General features: G+C 43.6%; 2 protein-coding genes and 1 long non-coding RNA gene across 8 annotated transcripts in view; 2 read left to right on the top strand and 1 right to left on the bottom strand.

Annotated features, from left to right (window-relative positions):
• Positions 1-3411, top strand: part of PECAM1 (platelet and endothelial cell adhesion molecule 1) — a 48418-nt gene extending 45007 nt beyond the window's left edge. For all 5 annotated transcript variants that reach the window (XM_075519230.1, XM_075519229.1, XM_075519228.1 and 2 more), the window contains one exon: positions 1853-3411. In XM_075519230.1, the coding sequence (XP_075375345.1) occupies positions 1853-1882 (30 nt within the window). In that variant the 3' untranslated portion in view covers positions 1883-3411. The remainder of the gene's footprint in view (positions 1-1852) is intronic.
• On the bottom strand, positions 3405-17426 carry LOC142417992 (uncharacterized). Its single transcript, XR_012778163.1, has 3 exons — positions 17263-17426; positions 8407-8508; positions 3405-6687 (listed from the first exon to the last, which is right to left on the bottom strand). It is a non-coding gene; the product is annotated as an uncharacterized LOC142417992 (long non-coding RNA).
• A 131-nt stretch (positions 17427-17557) lies between these two features.
• Positions 17558-22001, top strand: part of TEX2 (testis expressed 2) — a 60088-nt gene continuing 55644 nt past the window's right edge. Inside the window, exon 1 of one of the 2 annotated variants that reach the window (XM_075519158.1) lies at positions 17558-17719. The gene's annotated coding sequence lies outside the window, so the exon portion shown is untranslated. Of the gene's footprint in view, positions 17720-18164; positions 18321-22001 lie in introns of those variants that run through there. The other variant, XM_075519159.1, reaches the window with a different exon arrangement.

Here is a 22001-nt window from a genome sequence, read left to right as displayed (position 1 = left end):
TTTGCTTCATCTTCACTGAGAGATGATTACAAAATTGAGCTCAGGGCTTTAGTAAACAGCATGTACTGACAATAACTGTTATGTTACACAGAGGCATTGAAAGTGTTTGTATTATGTCAAGAAAGGTGGTGCGTTAGAAAAACAATCAGTTAAAGTTTGAATTATTTGAATTGTATGAAGGCCCAATTGCAGTACAGGTTCTGACTGATTTACAGTCCAGAGTAACTTGAACCTAAATGTCTTGGACTTTTATGTCATTTAGAAATGAACCTAAAGTTTTGGGTTGGGGGTTTCTCCTCTGTTTCAGAAATTTGTATCTTAAATGCCATCCATAGGAAGCATTTGCAAAAGAAATGAATTACTTAGAGAGGAACTGGGAGGAGGTTTCCTTCCTGAAATCAGAGCTGGCAATCTTTCTAAGTTATTTAATGGTCCCAGTTTCTGAAAACATATTGAAGGAAATATCTTAACAATGAGATAGCCACTTCGCCAAATACTAATTGGTATTGTGTCAAATTTACCTCAGCGGTATGTTCTGACTTCATATCTCCTCCTCCCCTATTACCTCTTAGATGTGTGTGTTTGTTTGTTTGTTTGATTCTGTCTTAGTGGTACATAAGGACTGGCAGCCTCAGTCAGGACATAGTGTACTTTTAGCTGCCAATTTTTTCAGCCTCAGAATGTACCCTCTGAGACAGAAACCTGTACAATTTAAATCTATTCAGAGACATTTCTGGGTTTTTTTTCAGCTACTTTCTCATCTTACACAACTGATCCCAAAAGTATTTTGTAAATTCTCAGTGGTAAAGGAATTGCTTCACATTGCCAGCACAACATAGCCAGCTCCGAAGGGGGACCTGGCACGTGTTTAACTGTGCAGTTACATGGCACAATAGTTTCAGACAGGAAATGAAGATGAAGGATGTGTCCATTTAAAATTGGGGGGGGATTTCAGGCAGTCAGGATATGAAAAACAAGGTGATACACTGAAATAAACATTGAATTATAAACCAGGAATTCCTGCCTCTGACTCATGGGGCAAATCCTTTGGGGGTAAGTCCACAAAAGGAATTAGGCGCCTCAGTGCTGACAGACTAACCTATTAGGTTAGAGGCCACCATGTACTCTTAGCAGGTATTTGTTGGAGGAAGACTTGCTTTGGCAACTGATGTCAGGAAAGACTTGACAGTTGGGAATCCTCAGTGGACAGAATTATTTCTGTCATATAATGTAAAGACAATGAAGTCTGGGATCTCTCTTTGCCCTTTCCCATTGGCTAGCACAGAGGACTCCTCTATCTGCACGCTGCCTTTTGCGGTTCTCAGTGCTAGGTTTCTATGTCCCTGCTGTGTACTGAAGATAACCTATTCAAAGGAGCAGACTCTTGTAGAAACATGCTGTCTAAAAGTTGAACGCTGCATTGCTCCCTGTTGCTTCTTAGGAAAAGGTTTTAATTCTTGTGGGACTGAAGATGGGGTCCTAATTGTGGCAACTTGGCATCTACTAGTAAATAAGGGATCTGACTTTCAGATTCGTTGAGTGCCAGTTCCCATAAGAATCCAACTTTTATCAGCAAGCACCCTATTGCAGATGTTGGTGATTAACAGTATTGCAGTCTAGCCCATAATTGTTAACCTAAATCTCCCACTGTCTTATTTCCTTTTTTATCTGATGAAGATAATACTAATATCTCCCCAGGGAACTGTATTTATTAGCTCATTGTACAGTGCTCTAAGGAATATGTTACTATATTTAAAGTTTTTGTATTGATCAAAAAGGACAGGAGAGGGCAGGGGGACATTTATATTCACACCTTTTTTTTTTTTTTCTTTTTTGGTCTTGTTGCCAACAGAGAATACAAGGGCATCCTGATGCTACTTAGAACACTCATCTCAAACATCAGCTGGGAGAAGAAAACAAGCCAAGATGGAAGATGTTGCAAATGTTTCAGAAGCTCTGCAGCCCTTATTTATGAGTTTGCCAGGCTCTTTTCAAAGTTTATTTCCTCAGGGGGAACAATAGAGATGTTCCTAAAGCATTTAATGGAAAAAAATACAAATAAAAATTGTCATAGGGAAGTGGCTGTAGAAACCACTCACCTAGGTTCCCATCTTTAACTTCTCCTGCTCATGCAATTTTGCCTTTCTAGCCTCCAATTCATCATGCTCTGAGGAAATAAAAGGGGAAGCTACAGCTGAGGAAGTACATTTCTACAGTGCAGTAACTACTGTGATGCTAGTAGACTGTAGAAATATCTAAGCTTGCTTTAAACTAGCTAACTTGGTTATCAGTAACACTCTACTGTGGCAGATCAGAGCTCAGCACAGCTTGGCCAGCCATGTATGTACTTTGACATGATCGTGCAGCTTGTGCTGAACTCCCTGTGCTGCAGCAGCTGGACTGCTACCAGTCTCGGAGCCAGCTAATTTATAGCTTGTTTGGATGCTACACTACAATGAGGGCCTGATGGAAGAGCAAGCTCTGGGCTCTCTAAAAACTTGGATAACTGGTCAGAGATTCAGTACTTTACCAAGTGCTTCTATCAGTAGAGGCACAAATATTCTTTATTCTTCGCTAAATTGCTTTTCCCCTTTAAAAGTTCTGATGCTTGTTGGTTAGTTTGGTGTGATGGTTCTTCAAGGAATGATTGCCCATCACAGTTATTTTGGATGATGCAAAATATAGGTCTTGAGTGGGTGGATATACTATACCCAGGTCAGTGAGTTTGTACGTGAAAATCCTTTATGTATAATCCTTATTCCTTTGACTTTAGGAGAGATCTGAAGTTGTACTTGTGTCCAGTTTGTCCACTATGGAACTCCATACCTATCCTTTTTCTCTATAGTATGACAAACCACTAACATGGATCCAGTTTGGACCTGGGTCTAATCTTTGCTGCCTATGTTTATCTCAGTTGCATTAGTTTAAAAAAAGAACACAAAACAAAACAGAAAAAGTACTGTCCCCAACCCCTTAACCAGCTGGTCTTTGGCACTGCAATTGCTCTCCTTTTCTTACTGCAGATTAAATTACTACAAGATCTGGGCCACAGGTAAGAAGGTTCTCATTTTAATTAGAAAATCGTGAGAGAGAGGACATGGATTTGTATATACATATATAGTTACTGCTTTAAGCATTGCATCAAAGGCGCAAAACCAGCAAGAAATACAAAAGGGTTTTATATCCTCATTCCAAATGTTTAAATTTTCAAGCTCCAGTTACTGGCTAATATCTCTAATTTATTGTTCCCTATGCAAATGTTGTTTGTATCAAAAGCCTTTCACAAATGACTGACTTCATAGCACTCTTCTGTTGACAAATGTTCATTCTAGCATCCCATGAGTGTCCATACAAATGCATTAGTCTAAGGAATGTGAAAAGGTATTTTAATAAAGAAAACTCTGAATTGAACTTTGCACTGGATCTTGCATGTTCATATTAGTGACCACTTGCAAACGAATGCCTGTAAAATTTTTTATTAGTGATGAACCATATAGATAGGTTGTATAAATTTACATACGGAAGATGTCATCTCTGCAACAAGTTATTCCAGGCACTTAGATCTGTTGTCGTGAACCAGTTTAGCAGCAGGTAAATGCACTAAATTCATTGAAGAGTTGAGCATGGGAGTGCTTGTCACATAAGTCCTTTGCTAAGTTACAAAGGCAAAAGCTCCTCCACAAACCTTTCTGCAGTCCCTGGCACAGTTCAGGAAAGCACTGGTTTCTGGGAAGTTTCAGAATGCCAGCTGGACATGATGGAGCAGCAGTGGGACAATTCGTTGATCTATTTCAGCTTGTCTCTTGGCTGGAATAATCCTAAACTCTTTTGGATTTAGCTTGTAATAAAAGTTGTTTGCCTTACTGAAACATACCTGAACTGTCCCCTTCTTAGAGTGCTGTGCACTGCTTTGAGCACCTGTTTTGTCTTACAGATATACCAACAATATTTTTAAACATGGGACAGTAGATCAGCATACATCTCCAGTGAAGACAAGGTTAATGGGCCCATGAAGTGAACAGCTACGCAAGGAGTCCAAATGTCCTGTTAGGAGCATGTCTTCTGGATGCCAAACAAGCCTCATTGTCCCACTGGAAACATTTGGGAAATAAGTCTTGAATCTGTTACTGAAACAGATTAAAGCTCAGATTAGAGCTCTAACAATACGTTATTGAAAAATGACCCCAAAAAATTCAGATTTCTACGTTGTCACCAAGTTGAGCTCAGCGAATATAAAATGAGGTGTGTTGCTAAATACCTACTTTTTGAGAAGGCGAAAGGGATGGAACATCCTGAGGGCCTTTGTGGCGTGCCTTGTCTGAGCAGTTCCACTGACAGCGCCGCATCCTGCTTGCACTAAGCATGTTCAGAAAGAGGTTTACCGATTCCACTGCATTCCTTGGTTAACTTGATACTATTTTCACTATTGCAGAGCAGAGGCTTTAGGGATGAGATATGGAAATACTTTAAATAACAGACTCTTCTTCCTTGCCACTGTTAATTTTTTTCATTTCCAGCAAACTAGCAGCTGCTTATTTTCTTGTCTCAACTAAGCACACTTCCGTGTGCCCTTTCGTGGAAAAATCAGTGATGATGTGCTGGAAACTACCTGACAGGGCACGGAGTGCGCAGTACAGCCGTCTGTCTGGTACCCCCCCAGCGTCACCTGCGCCCAGGGCGGGAGGGACCTCGCCCGGCGCCGTGCTGAGCCCCGCTTCTCTGCGGCCGCCTCGCTGCTCCCTCCGGCAGCACCGACAGCCTCCGGCGTTGATCCGGTGCTGACCCCTGGTGGCAAGCGGCCTGCACGGGGACAGGGGTGGCCTCGGGTCCCTACGGCCTCCGGGGTGGTCCCTGCCTGGGACAGGGCAGCCAGCGCAGCCCGCGGTGCCTGAGGGCTGCCCGGCTCAGGCTGGAGGGAGCTCGTGTGCGGGGAGGGCTGCAGGTCTGGGCCAGGTTCTGCCTTCTTTAGGTCTGCATGCATAGAGTAAACTGAGCCTTATGACTTCTGTTCCTGCAGTGGTACGATCTCATCATCTGGACCTCTGCCACTCTTAAAGAACAGCTTTCAAAACGCAGTGTAAACCTACCAACCAGACTTCTTTCTCTCTCGCACAGGTTAGTGAATTGTTTGTAAATGCTGGGGCACTACTTCTGTGCAGAGTAAACATCCTGTTCATCGGTGGGTGAACAAACCCCAAAGTTTATTTACTTTTCTGAGGTGTTACGTGCTTGTTCTAACTGCTTCTTTGTGAGCTTGGTTCAGTTCAAGTTCTTAATGTTGCAATTAATCACTAAGCTGTCTTGCATCGTAAGCCACCCGCTTTTGGGGGCAGGGGAAGTAATGCTGTCAGATTGGCTACAGCCGTTCTGTTGTGAGGGAGAGGACAGGTACAGGGGAAGGAAAAAAAGTTTGAGAAAAACAGAGGTATCAAATGAAAAAAAACCCACCAATTAAACTCAAAATCAAACGGAAAGTAATAAAGTATCAGTACAGACTTAAAATGCTAGCACATTTTGTTATTTAGAATTTCAAGGCCTTTCTGAATAGACTGGTGAAGGCAGAATAAACATCACTTTTACTGTTATTTGGGAGGTAATAAGCAAGTTGTCATGTCTAAAGAATCACAAAGAACGGGGCTTATTGTCTTCATGCTTTGAAATGCTCCACTCTAAATCACAGGTGCTCCCATTAAAAAAAACTTTAGAGAGTCTAGCAATCATGAGAACGTGGCTTGCATGGGAAGCTTCAATTAAATGTGAGCACTTATATTTATACAGGTAATTTGTTTTCTCACCAGCCACAGACTTGCTGAGTGGGAAGGCTGAAAAAATTCTCACCATTGCAGGAAATAATCACTGTAGTTAAGTTTTAAATTTAATAGCAAAAGAAATCACAGTTTCTTCAGGGACAGAGTCACCTGCAAAGTCTGATGACAGACAAACAGAATAACAGCATGAAACCGAAATGAAAGATTTAGCACAAATCAGCAAAGGTCTAGGCAGCCACGGCAAAGGCACTCAGAATATGCCCCGATCAACCTGGGATCTGCAGTAGCATTGAGTTCTGTGTGAAGCTGTACTGACGATTGTTAGAAATGGACCTCACATGGTATCCTGGATCTGACCACATTCCCAAGGAATTCAGATCCAAAAGGTATAGCTTGAGGAGTAGTTCCACAAATAAACTATTACTTACGGTAAAGATAGAATCTGGCTCTGAAATTAATAGATTAGTAATATATTTCTGTATAATCTTGAATGTATAAGAGTGTTAGATGAAATCAGGGCCTCCTTTTGGGCAATGAAAATGCAACAATTTCTTCACTGAAGAAAACCCAGGAGTGACCAGTGTGACAGCTCACCATCCTCTGGTTACTGCTCTGACTTTTCTGTAGTTGTCTTTTTGTTTTAATGTTTTACTTGGGAGATAAAAGGAGATCTTGGAATGAAGGGAAGAAAGAAAGTGAAAAGAAGATGAAAGGAAAGACAGAGGGGAGTGAGCAGGGCTGGGGGAGAGAACTCCCCCCAGACTGGGGAAGGTTTGGGAAGAAACAATCCATCAGCCCAGTCATCTTTATGGCTCCACACTTCACGGTGTCGGTGATGCGCTGGGGAATGTGCTCGGCAGAATCAGTGCTGTGGAGGTGGCTTGTCCCAAAGGTTCATGTCTTTATACAAGTCCTGTGACTGCTAGGAGAAGCAGAAAATATACCTGTTAATAAAAAGCACTTTTGCAGGTAACAGCACCGTTGATCCAAGAAGACCAAAGGTTCATTTCAACTGCTGCTGTCAGCGCGTTAGTCCTGTACAGGGACATGTAGTCATGAGGCACTGAGGAGCCTGTCTGATATACAGCTGCTCTAACACTATGATATTGACACTGGGAGCGTGTGTCTTCAAAAGAAAACATCATATTACACCATTATTTAGCTGGCATAATCCAAGCCCTGTTCAGTGCTTGCAGAGGAACTGTGACTGCTGAAATAGCCTGTTTCCACAAAGCACTTATCAACACTTGCATAGGGAGAGCTTGGCTTTCAATCCTCTGCACTGGCTTTTTGTTTATTCATTTTTTAACTACACGCAGAGCCAAGTCTGCACTGCAACTGGCACAGCTTCACTTTGCAAATCAATGAGACAGTGCTACAGGGGCAGAAAAGTCTCGCGTGTGAACTTCATATTGGTCAGAGCTGCTGAACTGACATTCCTGACTCACTACTGTCTTCATGGAACTACTCCGTGCCAAATGTCTGAACTGCCCTGTGGCTCTCACCATCCACCCAGGCTGTTCCCCAGTGGGACCTGCTGGGGCAGTTCAGGCTCCAGCCAGCAGTAAGTTGCAGAAATGTGTCCTCTCCCAAATGCAATCCCTGCTTTCCAGCCCCAGCTTTTCCTTAGGGAACTCTCTGCTCTGTTTGGGGATAAGTGCTTCCAACGCAGTGAAAATGAGAGCTGCTGGTCTGTCCTCAGGAGTGGAGGGGACAGAGAGGTTGACATCAATGGGACAAAGATGAGGGCTTTGTCTTAAGTGGGCTGAGTCATGGTATTACTGGAAGGGGTGAACTTGGTATCCCTGCTTGATAATAGACTGTGAGAGTCTAATGGAAGAAAAAATTGTTGAGTCTATTAAGATGCGGTCAGAGTGTAAGTCAATTAATGAAAATTACAGCCACGCAGGTTATTAAATTAACATGAGATTGTCAATAGGAAATATAGATTTCTTTTGAATAATTTTAAATTATTTAAAGCACGGTACTAATGAAAATCTCACCAAGTCTCCATAATGCAAAACTTAGCTTTGATTTTATTAGTTTGAGTTGTTTCTTATATTTTTTTGTTTCAACTTCATGATCATTAAAGGAACAGGAGCTTTAAAGAGCAAGACATTCTTATTTAGGAATGCCAAAAGCTGCAAAAGCTGTTATGAGGTAAAAGCTCAGAGGTGGCTGGAGATGAGCCGTGATTCTGCAGTGTGATCCATGGCAGAGCTGAAATCAGGTAAAGCCAAGGGTGTCTCAAAGCTGTCCTTGCATGCAAAATGATAGATCAAATTTTCTAGCCACTATTGTGCCCAGATCACCCAGTCAGGTGATCAGGACTAGATGGCCCGTATTGCTTCAATTACTTTGGCCATTAATGACAATACTTCTCACAGGCAAGTTGGATGTGCTGTGCCTGATACTCCTGTAACTCTCACCACATACGGGCACTGCGACTTGAGCCGTGGCCTCCAGATAAGAATTTAGCATTTTGCACTGCCCTGGACTCCTGGAAATGCCTGCATATAGCCGAAGAGGACAGGAGTGAACTACCTCCCTGGCTGCAATTTCTAGACAAATTTGGTGAACAGAGCTCAGCCCTGACTCAGGGTATTCCTCAGGGCTGGAAGAACAAATCTAAATGTACTTACAGCTTGTGTGGCACACTTGAAAAACTGGTTCCACCTGTGGGTGCTGAGCCTGTAACAGCCTCCAGACAATCTGTCCCTGCTGGCTGGAAGTCAGAGACCTTAAGGGAGCAGAGAGGGAAATATGCAGACTTAGGAAGAGAGATTCATGTTCCTCCCAGGGACCTCAGGGGCTAGTTGAGCTCTACAGAAGGATGGTATGTTCAGCATGACTGAAAGTATTAGCTGGCTCAGCCCTGAAACCTCGGAACATTGTGTACACTGCTTAAATCCAGTTTAGTCATTGCTGGAGGGAGGCGAGGCTGCCCTATTAGAAAACAACCCTGACACACACCTGTGCTTTGCCAAACAAGAAATGCTGAAAGGGTTTTCTTTAACTACCTTTATTTCCTTTTCCTTTCTTTCTTTTTTTTTTTTTAAGCTGATCTTTTCCCACTAACTTGATTTCTTTCTGACTGTTGCAGCATGACTCACACAGTCCTACATGTCTATCTGTATACCGAATGGGACTGTGGAAAGCAGACCTGACTAATGTCCCCTATGAGGAGAAAATGATAATTGATGCTTTTTAATTACAAGTTTCCTGCATTATGGTCTAGTTTTTCAGTTTATAATCATTAACAGTGTAATAGAGACTTAAGTCAATTGCTGCCTTTTCCTCTTTTGTAGCATATATAGGTCAGATTTTCATGTTTAACGGTTATTATCTCTGACACACTAATTAGTGCACTGACTGGCTGACAAAGGTCACATCTCTGTTTTCTTCATTGCACACAAACATGGATAGGGCTGTGTGCTGACACCAACTGATTCTCCTAATTGCTGTGTCTTCTGGAGTCATTTCCACCAGGGCAAAATCACTAGTTTGACTCGGTAACTGCTTTACACCTACTTTGAACTTATGTCAGTGAAAGACAAGGTTGAGGGCAAAGGAGTGTCAGCAGTCATCACATCCACAGCACGTGTCCGCTGTTCTGCCCTTCGTAAGTCATAGCAATCACACTTCATGCATCCCTGACTTTTCAAGCTCTGTGCAGTTGCAGTCAAAGGGATGAAGTTGTTGCCTTTCCATGAGGAAATGAATGGAGCTTTTATTCCCTGTCTTTGACCAAAGCACTTAGATGGTTTTAGGCCCAGCGGATTGTTTCTAATAGCAGGCAAAATTGATCACTCAGGTATTTTGATGCAGCCCTTTTATTTACAAAGAAAGTAGAAAATTCTGTTTCCTTGAACAGAAGAGGAATCAGACAATAGGAGACACTTTCTCTGCATGCAATTTCAACCCTTTCAGCCAGCACTTTATCCAGAAGCACTCCACCAACTTTTTTTCTCAAGGTCATTCTTGTAGAGTTTATCCGGTTCTGCCTGGTTTGGAGAGAAGGCTGCTCCTGTCAGACCATAGGAGCACACAGCTGCTCCAAGCACTGTCCTCCTCCGCACGTCTTCAAAGCCCAACATTTCAGTCGGGAGAAACCTTGAATGCATTAGCTTCTCCTCCAGGTTTGCCCTTTTGCCTTCTTTCTTCGGGTGGCTGTTCCTGTTTCAGCTGCCTGCTTCTGTACGAGAGCTTGTTTGTTTCTTACACAAAAGAATATCCAATGAAAGGCAACAGTAAACCTGTTGGGGTCATAAGCTTTTGCCTGAACCCCGTGTCTGGATGGCATTAGGGTTAGATACTCAGCATGTGTCTTTGTGCTGCTGATGAGTAAGGCCTTTGCACACTTCCTGCCAGTGGCGAGGAACAGGAATATGTGATGGAATTGGGGCGAGATGAGATTCTTACTGTCCAAGTGAAGTTTTTACTATATGCTGCCCTTGCCACCAGAGAGAAATACCCTGCTGACCAATAAGCAGTATGCATTACTAATACTGGGTTGAATTTCTCTGCGTTCCTTGCCCTACTCATCATATTTAACCTTGGATTTATTTGTAGAGAACTGCACAGAAAATCCTGTTTAAGAAAGAAAGAAAGCCTGGACATCGTGTGTTTTCTTGCAATATTGTTGTGGACAGTTTCCAATCTGTTAATGAATGAACACTGACATCTAAACCATCCCCAGGGGAGGTTCAAGATCCATCTGAGTTCAGTAAGAGGTTCCTAAATAGCTGTAACAAGCCCATACTTCAAAAGAAATACATTTTCTATTTTTAAAACATGCGAGTTTTGGAAGGCTTTGAATATCAGGATGAATTCTCTGTCTAAATGCAGTGGAAGGCAGCACTGACTGATGAGTCTCACTGAAATCTGGAAGGTTTTAATACTGTCTGGAATCTGGATTTGATGTTCTAAAAGCTTAAGGTATGACTGTGTTTAGTTTACTTTTTTCCCCAGAGCACACTGTGCATGTACTTACAGATTCCTTAGTATATCTCACTGGATTAATGTGAAAAATATATTACATTATCTATCAGCACTTGAAATTTTGACTCGGGGATTCTGGTTGGATAGATTACTGAGCAATGTTTAATTGAAAGATTTAACGATACTCTGAGCAAGAAATGACTCACTCTTGAACAACAGGGAATAGCTCCTATATATGAAAAAAACCCAAGGTCACGTGGAGCCAGATGTTGCTGCACAGTGTGATGCTATTTGCAGTAGGTAGCAATATAAGATGGCTGTGGAAGCCGTCAGAAGGGTCAGGGCCGCTGGGCAGGTTTGGAGACAGGATTATGCACCAGGTCACTGACATTACAAAGTGAAGCTGAGCGGAGTATCCTCAGTGCCTCGCATGAGACATCGACCTTGGATGTCTGAGCTAAGAAGCTACTCTGCTCTCTAGTACAGTCACTGGGAGTCCTGTTCTGACTTGCCCTTTGGAGGTGCCTGTCCCTTTTCATTGTCTATAATAGGTAGTCTAAGGAGCACAGATTCTTATTTAGCCACCTGAGTGATTAGGACAGTGAGATGTTATTTAATATGTCTCTGTGCTGAGGTCTTCATCCTGAAGTGGTGTACAGTTAATATTATTGGAGAGAAGGAGAATGCAAAGTCCAGAACAAGAATTCAATTGTGGAGGCACTGAGAACATTTGGCTTCGAAGGCTGGGTCAAAATCTGTTAGAGAAGTGGGCCAGGACGGAGCTGTCACTGGTGTTTGGTTGTAGGGAGAGAAGGGAAGGATTGAATCTTGGCTGTCATTATTTTGTGTGAATGGACAAGTACTGAATGCTCTGTCAGAGGCAGTTCTTTAACATGGGAAAATGTCAGTCCTGTGTTTGCTTTCAAAGCTGCACTCTTGTTTGTTCCAGGGTGTAACTGCACCTTCGTGTTCTCATTGTTTAAGCCCAGTCTCCTCAGCAAAGCTCAGTGTCTGACTTGCCCCATTTAAAAGAAGACCTTGTCCCTATTTTATTCCAACATGCTGGACTGACTGGCACAGACATTTGGGTTTATTCTGTGATATGCGGATATGGGCCACAATGATGCTACTGCTCAGTTAAAGGTTACTAATTACTGTTGCAGAGATTGCAGTTCCTGACACCTTGGTGAAGTTCATGTAAATAAAGGTTCTAGCAACATTCAGGTTTGAAATTGCACTGTCTAGATATGCACAACAGCCTAAGTGATATCAGCCTTACAAAAACAATGCATGCTGTTTCCACCTTCAGAACATGGGAAATGCCCTGCCCAGGGGTCCATCTACGCCAGTTCTCCATCTCAGCTGGAGAAACCAAAGTCTCTTCAGTGTTTTATCACTCTTTGGTAACTAAGAATTCACTTCATGCTGCAATTTCTGGTTCCATTTTACAAGGTATACATTCAGGTCCGGATCAGATGTTAATGCTCTCAGAACAAAGACGTCTGAGCGAGACAATGCTATTTTTATGATGGTGTTGATGTTTTGACCTCACGCCTGCATGATCCAGGAACAATTCCCATTAAGTCTATTGATGTGAGTCTTTCCTCGAAGGGGACACTCAGGAAACGTTACCTGAATTATCTTTTAAAGTAGATTAGTTAAATTCTATTAAACCCTATGCAGATATTCATATTCAGAATTAAGTGGCATTAATCTGATTTAGTGTACTTTGCTCTGAAACTGAAGAAAGCTAAATCAAATGAAGGCCCCTTTAATTCTGAGTAACAGCACTCATGCAAGACTCCAGTGTAACTTCAGTAACCACTTTCAAGTCCCACTTGTCATTAATTCGGATTAATTTTTCTGACTTTCCCTGTGAAGACAAGGGACAATAAAATCATCATAGATGACCTGACCATACGTTCTGCTTTCCGCCTACCCTCACCCCCCAAAACACTACGGACCTAGCTCCTCCTGAATATTGGACAGTTGCTTTGGAGTTCTGGATCTGAAGGTTGCTGTTCATTTCTAGTCTATAGGCAATGCTCTTTTCTCTTTACTAACCATTTATATTAAGCACATCAGTGTAGAACCTTAGCATCTGTCCAGGCAAGAGGAGAAGGGTACTGCTGGCTGGTGTTAATGTTCCTGTGGTAGAGCCGTGCACGTGGAAAAGTTGCAGTGTTTGTGCCTGGTTTAAATATGTAGCTTCAGCTGTTCTGTATCAGGAGTACTAAATTTACTTCTAGATTTAAAATAGGTGAATGATTGGGCAGCTAAAAGGTCAGGACACTTGCTGTTTATTTTGTGCTTTGCTCCTCCTGATTAATAGAAAATTGTCTGTAGCATCTGATGTTATTGTCAAGGATTTCTGGTGTAATGCCTGCGCAGACAAAATGTAGAATAGTGCCATTGTATCCCCCACACCTTCCCCCAGCTTTGTATTTTGTCACAGTTGCACTCTGAAGTACTCCAGCACTCAGCCAGCATCTATTCTAACTCACAAAGGTCTCTGCGGAGGGAGGAGTATTGACTTCTCCATCATGTGCAGATCAAATTTCAGGCTTTTAGAGTTTTGTGCATTTGCCAGGTACACTGAAATACAGATACCAGCTCTTGCAACCTTCAAGTGACTTTGGCAGCATGCACGTGGCTATTCTGCGTGGCACATGGACTCACCTCTTCCCCAGAGATGGATGGCACCACTGCTACAGGTATGCACCAGCCATTTTCCCTATCTGGATTCAGTGTCAGGAGTGAGATTAGCCTATGTGAGAAGCACCAAGAAGGTTTTGCAGGCCTGAGAGACACCAGTGCAAATTCACAGCATTCAAACTGTTCAACCTAGGCTGTATTGCAAAGCACCTACCCTGGGAACAGGTCTGCATCTGGGCATCACCTTGGCAGCACGGTTCTAGCTCTGCATGCCCTGCTGACCTTGGTTTAGCCTGTTCTGTGAATCCACTTGACCTCCTGGCAGCCATGAGAGAGGCTATGCTGTTGCCCTTCTACCAGTACATCAGCCCACAGTTGCAGGGAGATAGGTGGAAGTTAGAACCTCCTCTGGCTCTGGAAATGTGTCTTCTCTGAGCGTGTGCAAGGACTTGATGTGTGCAAGGAGCAGTACAGAGCTGTTTCTCCACACATACTTGGCAATCTAGAAACCTTTAATAAATTTAAAAAAAAAAGAGAGAGAGGGAAAGAGGAAGATCACAAGGACAAATGAGGAGCAGAGGATCTATCCTCAGCTCAGCTTTAAAAATGAAGCAGCAATACAAAAAAAACCCCACAGAATAATGTGCTTTAGCACAGGAAGCAACAAGAGCTCAGTGCTTCTGTAGATCCAGGGGGATTTCAGAAGCAGAGTTGGAGCTAGGCTCAGAGAGCTGGCTGGGGAGGCTCTCCAAGGAGGGTATGACCTGGCCGTGCTCCTTTGTGCCAGTGAGAAGCCAGGCAGCAGCACCGCTGCTCAGGGGCGGGGATCCATGGGTAGGGAGAAGTGATGGGTTGGAGGCCAAGATGGGCAGATTTGCAACTTCGAGAGTTCCGGTCCAAAGGGAAGCTCATACTGCCTTCCATACAGTGAGGCCATTGGGCAGGGAAAGAACTGGGAGGTGCTGAGGATGCTATCGTTTCAGGGTTTGACAAGCAGAAGATAGGCACGCTAGCAGACGATCGGCACACAAGCACTGTGGAAGGAGCGTGGCATTGAGGAAGCTCACACTCTCCTCCGTATCCATAGTCAGAACCAGCCGAAGCCCCCTGGGAAGCCTTGGCCTTTTGAGTGCCTGTTGGGTTGCTGTACACATTGAGTGGGCGGCGGGGCTTGTTTGTTTTGCCGTGCTAAGCCTCTTTCCATTGCGTTTAATATTGTACAGATAACAAACAAAGAAAGTAACAGTAAAGCTGTTCTCACACATGCACACAAACCCATGTATGCCAAGATTCATGGGTTCAGGCACAGCTGCTGCCTCATTCCTTTTAAAGCTTCTCAGCATAAAACTGCGAGCAGCCCTGTCCTGCAGTTCTCGGGTCTTCCCCAGGACATCTGATGGCAATGAGGGGTTTGTGAAAACCATGTGGAAACCCAAATCTCATGTAATGTTCTTTTCTCACAAAAGTACAAGCTTTAAACCATCCTGAGCTGTGAAATTCTGATGGGGGCATTACAGAGAAATGAACTGAGCCTCACAGTAGCTCTGGGAGAGAAATATTACTTGTTATTTTACAGCCTGCTCAAGCACTGCTTTTAAAAGGCATTTAAATGTCTCCCTCACATATTCTGAAAGATTAAAGTAATTTTTTTCAAAAGCAGCTCCCGACTATAGATACCTATTTCTAGAATATGCAGGCCTGTTTTTTCTCAGAATGACTGCATATTTATACGTAGGATACTGAAATATTAAAAATAAATATGCATTACTGTATTCTCTTGTCTTTTGGTAGGGTGGGTGGAAGATAAATTACCCAACAAAAACATTTGCTCTTACAGCACTGAAAGATTCAGAAATTCAGAGATTCTTCCTTTTTCCCTCTTCCATCTGACTGGGACTTGCCTTTAGAAGAGGATTCCCAAGAGGCCACATACACCATGAAGCTCAGAGGGAGGTAACCTGGTCAGACACAGCTTGTGCCTAGTTCTTCCCAGTGGCTGGCTCCAGCCTTTGCTCAGCACGTATCACTCTATGGAAGAAGCCTCTGCTGAGCACCTAACTTCAGGTGCAAAAATATTTCTCTTGAGGTCAGGCCTTTTAGGCCATATGTTGCCTAAGTTAGGTGCAAACAGAGGGCTGAAAAAGCTTCAGAAATTCGAGTGAATTGTTTATAGTTTAACACAGCTAAAACCAATCCATCAGTCACAGTTTCAGCCACAGTTTTAGTCTCTGTTCCTGAGGGGAAAACCTGTTGTTAAGAAAACAACCATTATCTTATCTTCAGACTTTGGAAACATTAACATCAACTTTGTATAATGATTCAAAGGTCTGCCTATATACAATGACAGCTATGAAAAGAAACCTGTCCTAGATGATTGAAGATACTTGTACATATATTTAAACTATGTTGTCTTTTTAATTAAAAAGACTGCAGAATAAATAAAGGTGATGCAGTGATGCTCACACAATGCAGTCTTTTGTTGGGTTCCTTCAACTCAGGGAGACTTAAGACTGCTGATTTTACTGCTCAGACATCCAACAGCTTGAAGGATCTGGCTCTCCATTTGGTGAGCTCAGGCCGTTCCTCACTGAAGCAGATTTTGCTGGATGCTGACCACTCTCAGTCACCTCTGGTTCTACAGTTACATGCAGGAATCCTGGTTTTAAAAAGACCTTTGAAGAACCCAAAGATGCCTGGCGATAATTCACTTCCACAAGGACTGAATTGTTCCTGAAATGTAAAGAGAAAAGCAGGATGAGCGCTACGTGCACCTACTTTTGAACTAGACCACAAAACCTACCATACATATAATGCCTAGTGTAACAGGACCCCAAACCTTGGCTGAGCTATAGCTGTAGATAAGATCACAAACTATTTGAAAATTAATATTGTATATTTAACTCTTCATATTAGCTAGTTTGGAGCAATTTGAATTCTGCTCACATATCCCACTAAATGTTGGCTAGTAAATAAATTAACTTTCACCTCATCACCTCATAAAGTATCATAAATTTGAACACTGGCATGAAATAAAGACAGTCCGTGTCGTTGTTTAACCCCACCGGGGGGGACTGAGCGAGCGGCTGTGTGGTACTTAGTTGCTGGCTGGGGTTAAACCACGACAGTCCGAAAGATCTCGTAGGATTCTTCATGTTTTAATTCAAGTGCAATTGCTGAAGTAAAGAAAAGTGAGGAGAATTCACACAGCCAAATTAATCCATGGGGTCACTAAAGAAACCTGGGTAGCTAAGGCCAACATCAACCTGACCCAGTGTAAATGTTGTAATCTCATTATTAACTGTCTTCAGAAGTGAGAGCAATTAAGTGAAGGGTAAAAGCAGTGGTAAGGCTGTAATTTATTGCATGAGACCATTATTGGGAAAACAACCTTTTGACAGAATTAATTTTTTTTCTCAGTCTGCTGCAAATTGGGAAATACGAAGAGTAAGTAAAATGACCCCTGACACGGTACGTTTCCTAGGATAACTGCCTAGCTGGTTGGGTAGCAGATAATTTTTGGCCATTTGTATAACGTTTTCATACTAAACAGCTTTATTTTGTCTGCTTGCATATACATTTCCTGCAGGCAGCAGCTCCTTCTATGAAACGATTTAGTCAGAGATGACAGCAGTAAACATTTGCCTGCAAAAACAATACATAGAGTTTATAGGACAAACCCCAACCAAACGCAGTGTTTTCCTGGAACCGGCTGCTTATAAACGTGGTCAACACAGAAACGAGGAATTAGGTGGTTTAACAACAGCACCGGCGGCAGAGAACCGCCGTCGCCAGCCTCACAAACCCACCCTGGTTTGCACCGGGGCGCTGGTTACTCGCGGCCGTTTTCCAAGTGACCGGGAGAGGACACAGTGTCACAGTCCCTGTGCGGGCCATCTACCATTTCCCCGAGCGGCTCCTCGTTGTGGGGAGGCGTTTCCTTGCGTCACCTCTTACCGGCTGCCTGAAACTTTGGCAGCGGGCTGCCCGCCTGAGGGAAAGGGGCGATTCCTCCCTCCCGGGGCGACCCCCTCAGCCCCGGGCCGCTCCCGCCCGGAGCGCCGCAGCCCCGCCAGCCGCCCCCGTCCCCTCACCCCCGCCGCACCCTCTCCGCCCGGCCAGGCCGCGGCCCTCCTCACGCCGCCCGCGGCGGGCCCGCGCCCCGCCCCGCCCCTCCCCTCCCCTCCGGCCGGCGCTGCGGCGGCTCGGGCAGGCCCGGCCCACCGCGGGGCCCGGATTGGCGGCGCCGGGCAGCCCCGCCGCCTCTCCTCCCCCCTGCTGCCGCCCGGCGCGGCGCTGGTGGCGCGGGCCGGGGGACGCCGGGGCCGCGCCGGGCAGTGCCATGAGCCGCGGATAAGGTAAGCGAGGCAGGGCGGGCCCCGCCGCGCCGCCTCGGCCCGCTCCGGGCAGCGCCCGCGCTCCTCGCCGCACCCGCCGGGGCGGGAAGCGCCGCCGCAGCGCCCGGCGTGAGGTGCGGGAGCCCGGCGGGCTCCGCCGGGCTCCGCGGGGCTCGGGGCAGGAAGGAAGGAAGGAAGGAAGGGGCGTCCGGCGGCGAAGGTAGGCGGAGGCGGGCCGGGCCCAGGGCGCAGGGGGAGGCGGTACCCCGAGGGGCGGCCGGGCCCGGGCAGGGGCTGATGGCGGCCGTGAGGGGCTGGCGGGCGCTGCGGTCGGTCCGGCCGCGGTGCCGGCCCGCGGGGAGCCCGGTGGCTTGGGCGGATTCTGGGACTGCGGGGCGGTTGCCTCTGGGTGAGCCGTGCCTGGGCTGGGGCGGCCAGGTCAGACGGGGCTGGATGCAGGAGGCGTTTTTACTGTTGGGCAAGGTTCGGCGGGATGGAGTTGCTTCCCCCTTCCGTCAGTGTAACTGAGATAAAGATTTGGCCGAGGTAGGGTATGCAGTTTGGCAGGAGCACTGCTGAAGTAGAAGTGATGCCTTGAAAACAAGCAGCAGAGGAAACAGCGGTAACGTTTATTCTTGCTGGCTCTGGGGGAGGATTTCTAATTGGCTTTAAGTATCAAAGGAGGGAGGTTTTCTGTCTCCTAAAATTGTATCCTTCTTTCTTGTCCTAGGTGTCGGCTCTTTAGTTTCTGCTTCTCTTTTAATTCTCAGTATCATTTGTGTTTTACCTCTCCATTGCAGTTCAGTGTCTAAATCTGTTTACTGTGTCTTTTCAGCATGTGCTGAAGTTCCTTCTAAACATCTGTGCTCAACTTCTTGATGATTTGTATCTGTCAGCAAACGCCGTAAGGAACTCCTGCCCATAATTTAGGGGAGTTAAGTATACAGCCAAGCTTAATTTAAACTTTTGTGTGTAACTTTCATATTGTAACTCTAAGATAAATTAGTGTAAGACTTCAGTGCTGTAAGATTATCTTCTGTTAAGATGCTTTGTCATACTCCTCTGTCTTCACACAACTCCTCTTTCAAGATGATCTTGCCTGCATAATTTGGGAAAAACAAGGCAGGCTCACAGTCTCAGGGGTGTATTTTTTTACAAGAAGATGAAGCTTTTTTTTTAAACTTAAAATAACTTCATATTCCTGAGCTCTGAATAAAATTCAAGCAGTGTGAGTGAGTACCCTATTTCAATTTTCTCTGAATTGAAAATGTGCTAAATTAGAGGTAAAAGCACTTTAACTTAAGCAAAAGAAAGTAAACTAATGCTTTGGATGTTAGAATTTACTTTTAAAGACTCTGACATCACGTTCTTTTATGATATATGAGAGGTTAGTGTTCTAATTGACTTCAAAGCTGATCCAACAAGCTGCGTTGTTGTGGGTGGCATATTATTAATACTCCAAGTAGGTGCTGAGGTTTGAGGTAGTGTTTCGAAGGCAGGGTTGGGTAAGGCGCTTTCTCTCTTGAGCAAAAGACCAGGAAGGCAATTCTGTGCTCAAAGATGTCTTGTACTGGACTCTCCTGGGGTATGGTTTCCCCTGTGAATTGTATTGGTAAGCTGAGTACTTCTCTTGTGAACTTCGCTTTTGGTCCATGCAAAGAACTTCTTTAAATGACCTGTGTTGCTTTTATTTCAGAAAAGAAAATCAGTTAATGAAATCCCAAGTGAAAACTTGAAGGACACAGCCAAATAAAGTACATATATTCATTGCATCCTTCTTTTTGCATGAAAACAACACTTAGTAGTTTCAAATATTAATAGCAAATGCTTAGTTGTTTGTAACTAAAGAACTTCTAAGACAACTGTATTACAAAGGAAAGAATGTGGAGCAGGAAACCTAGGCAGAATGTATAATGCCAGTAATTTCCCTGTTGTGGTAAATGTGTAAACAAAGTAATGGGAGATAGGAAACTTGTCTAGTAAATAAAAGGATAATGTAACTGAAATAAATTTAAAATCATGTAGCTAGAGGACTGAAGATGCATTGTGGTATTCAAACAGCTTCTTAGTTGAGAGATTCGGGGATTGTGCTGCTCTAATGTCACCTTCCTGTGCGAACTCAACCAAATCCATTAGATGAAATCAGAAGACATCTCTTCCAGCATGTCTGAAAGGCCACCAACCTTATATTGTGTGAGTGTGCAGGTGACCAGTCACAAGCATGGCAGTGAATGTACATAAGGATGTGTTTCACGTCCTGTTGTCTCTGTGTGATATCAAGGACTGAGCTTTAGCCTGTTATGGCCTGTGAGATGAGTCAGTCGTGGTGCTGAGTGCACAGAGTGTAGCTGATACCTGCCCAGGAGCTGAAGAAAATTAAAGCTTGTTCATTAGGATAAATTGTAGGTTTCAAAAGAATTAAGAGGAGGGGAAGTAAATTCTGGTCTTAAACACAATCTTGGAGCTTGGAAAAGTCCCTCAAATCTCTGGATTTTTATTCTTTTCCTTTGGCAAGCTAGAAATTGTGGTATCAGATGTCCACAGTAAGTAGTAATGTTAATTCAGTGTGCTCTAAAACACTTATCCTTGAATAAAGGCATCATGTTCTAGAAGCCCTTACTGCTCTAAATGAAACAATCAGATGACGATGTATGTTGGAAAATAAGAGTGTAATGTAGGCTTAGAGATTAGAGAAATAAAGATAAGAATACGGTGAGCCTTCATGAGTGTGTACTTAGTATTAGAAGAGATGTAATGTATTCAGAGTAGAAATCAACTCTGGAAATGCATAAGGATGCCACATGTGCCCAATAAAGGGGATGAACAGTGACTTTTCTTACTCTAGGTAATGCAAAGTGGACACTAGAAAGGATGTGTTGTGATTTCAAGGGGGAGGATGGTAGAACAGTGAAACACTGAGAGAACAATACTATGTGTCAGGACTGCTGAAGAATGCAGCACTTAAGGGGCAAATGAGGGAGTTAAGTAAGGCAGTGTTGGCTTTGTGCCCACTAGATAGCAAGAGACCTGTTCAAAGAAAAGCCTCCATATAGAGTTGTCTAAACTTTGATATACTGTCTCGCGTTGGTGGCCCAACGTCTCTGATGGTCAGAACCAAACTTGTAATGCTGCATGCAACTGACCTTATTCCTGGTGTCCTCTCCTTGATATAAGGCTAGAAGTTGACCCTGTTTTGAGCAAGAGGTTGGACCAGACTAGCTCCACAGGTCTCTTTCAACATAAATTATGTTGTGATTCTACAACAGTAGTATAGAGGAGAAATGACAAGTAGAAATGTAAGTCCCAGGCTACTTGTAGGGCAATATCTTTGTCAGATTTTCAAATTCCAGGTAATAAGCAAATAAGTTGTTTACTTTAAACTTTCACTTATGTTTCTGGAGAAAACATCAACTTATTTGCACTGGCATATGACGTCTAGGAACCCTATTCATGAAAAACTTTCCTTTTTCCAAGGTGCTGTACAATGATTGCAAAAGATGCTCTCTTCTCGAAAGAGCTTATATTTCAAGAGGCAACAGATGACTAAATGAAGGAAACAGTGAGACAATATGAACAGGCAGTGATTTCAGCACATTAATACTACAATTATTAAGCTTTTTTAGGCATCATGACAAAGGAGAGACTTAAAAGACAATTTGATGGGGAGCAGTTTAGTAGCTTTATTGATTTTTTTTTTTTTTAATTAGACTTGATTCCTGCATTCTAATTCTCTTCTCCACTACTTTTTGTGTTCAGAAAAAACTTTTATTCCAAGTGCCTTTTTGATTATTAGTGTTTTTCAGCTATTTTAACCTCTTCCCAAGTTTTACAAAGCTAACTTGATGTGAAGGCTCCCACTGAGTAGTCTCTTCTTTCTTGCCCTGTGACAACATCTGCAGCTCTTATGGCTATAGCTCTTTGTGTAGCTCACCAAAGTTTTATTAAGTTAAGAAAACAGAGTTTGCAGTTTTATATGAAAATTACCACATTCACAATGTGATGTAGTGCAAAAGAAGTCTTCATATGAAAAAAGTAGTACTTATGTGAACTAATTATGTTGAAGTATGTTGTTCATAAGATAGCGTTAGCCTTAATTATATATGTGTGAGGCCTTGACATAGGTGTTTGTGTCTGTAGGTATCTACTCAAGCGTCCCATCTGTGGATTTACAGAAACCATGTTCATCAGCTCTTCAAGAGGAGTATGTGTTCTGTAAAGAAAGATTTTTATATGGGCTTTTAGTTTTGATTTTTAGCAGTGTACTTTGAAGACAGAAAATGCTGTGTGTTCTGTGTACCAGAGA

The sequence above is a fragment of the Mycteria americana genome, chromosome 16 (assembly GCF_035582795.1).
Source record: "Mycteria americana isolate JAX WOST 10 ecotype Jacksonville Zoo and Gardens chromosome 16, USCA_MyAme_1.0, whole genome shotgun sequence".
NCBI classification, from domain to species: domain Eukaryota; kingdom Metazoa; phylum Chordata; class Aves; order Ciconiiformes; family Ciconiidae; genus Mycteria; species Mycteria americana.
The sequence above is the reverse complement of the archived record's forward strand: the minus strand, read 5'-3'. Positions and strand labels throughout refer to the sequence as shown.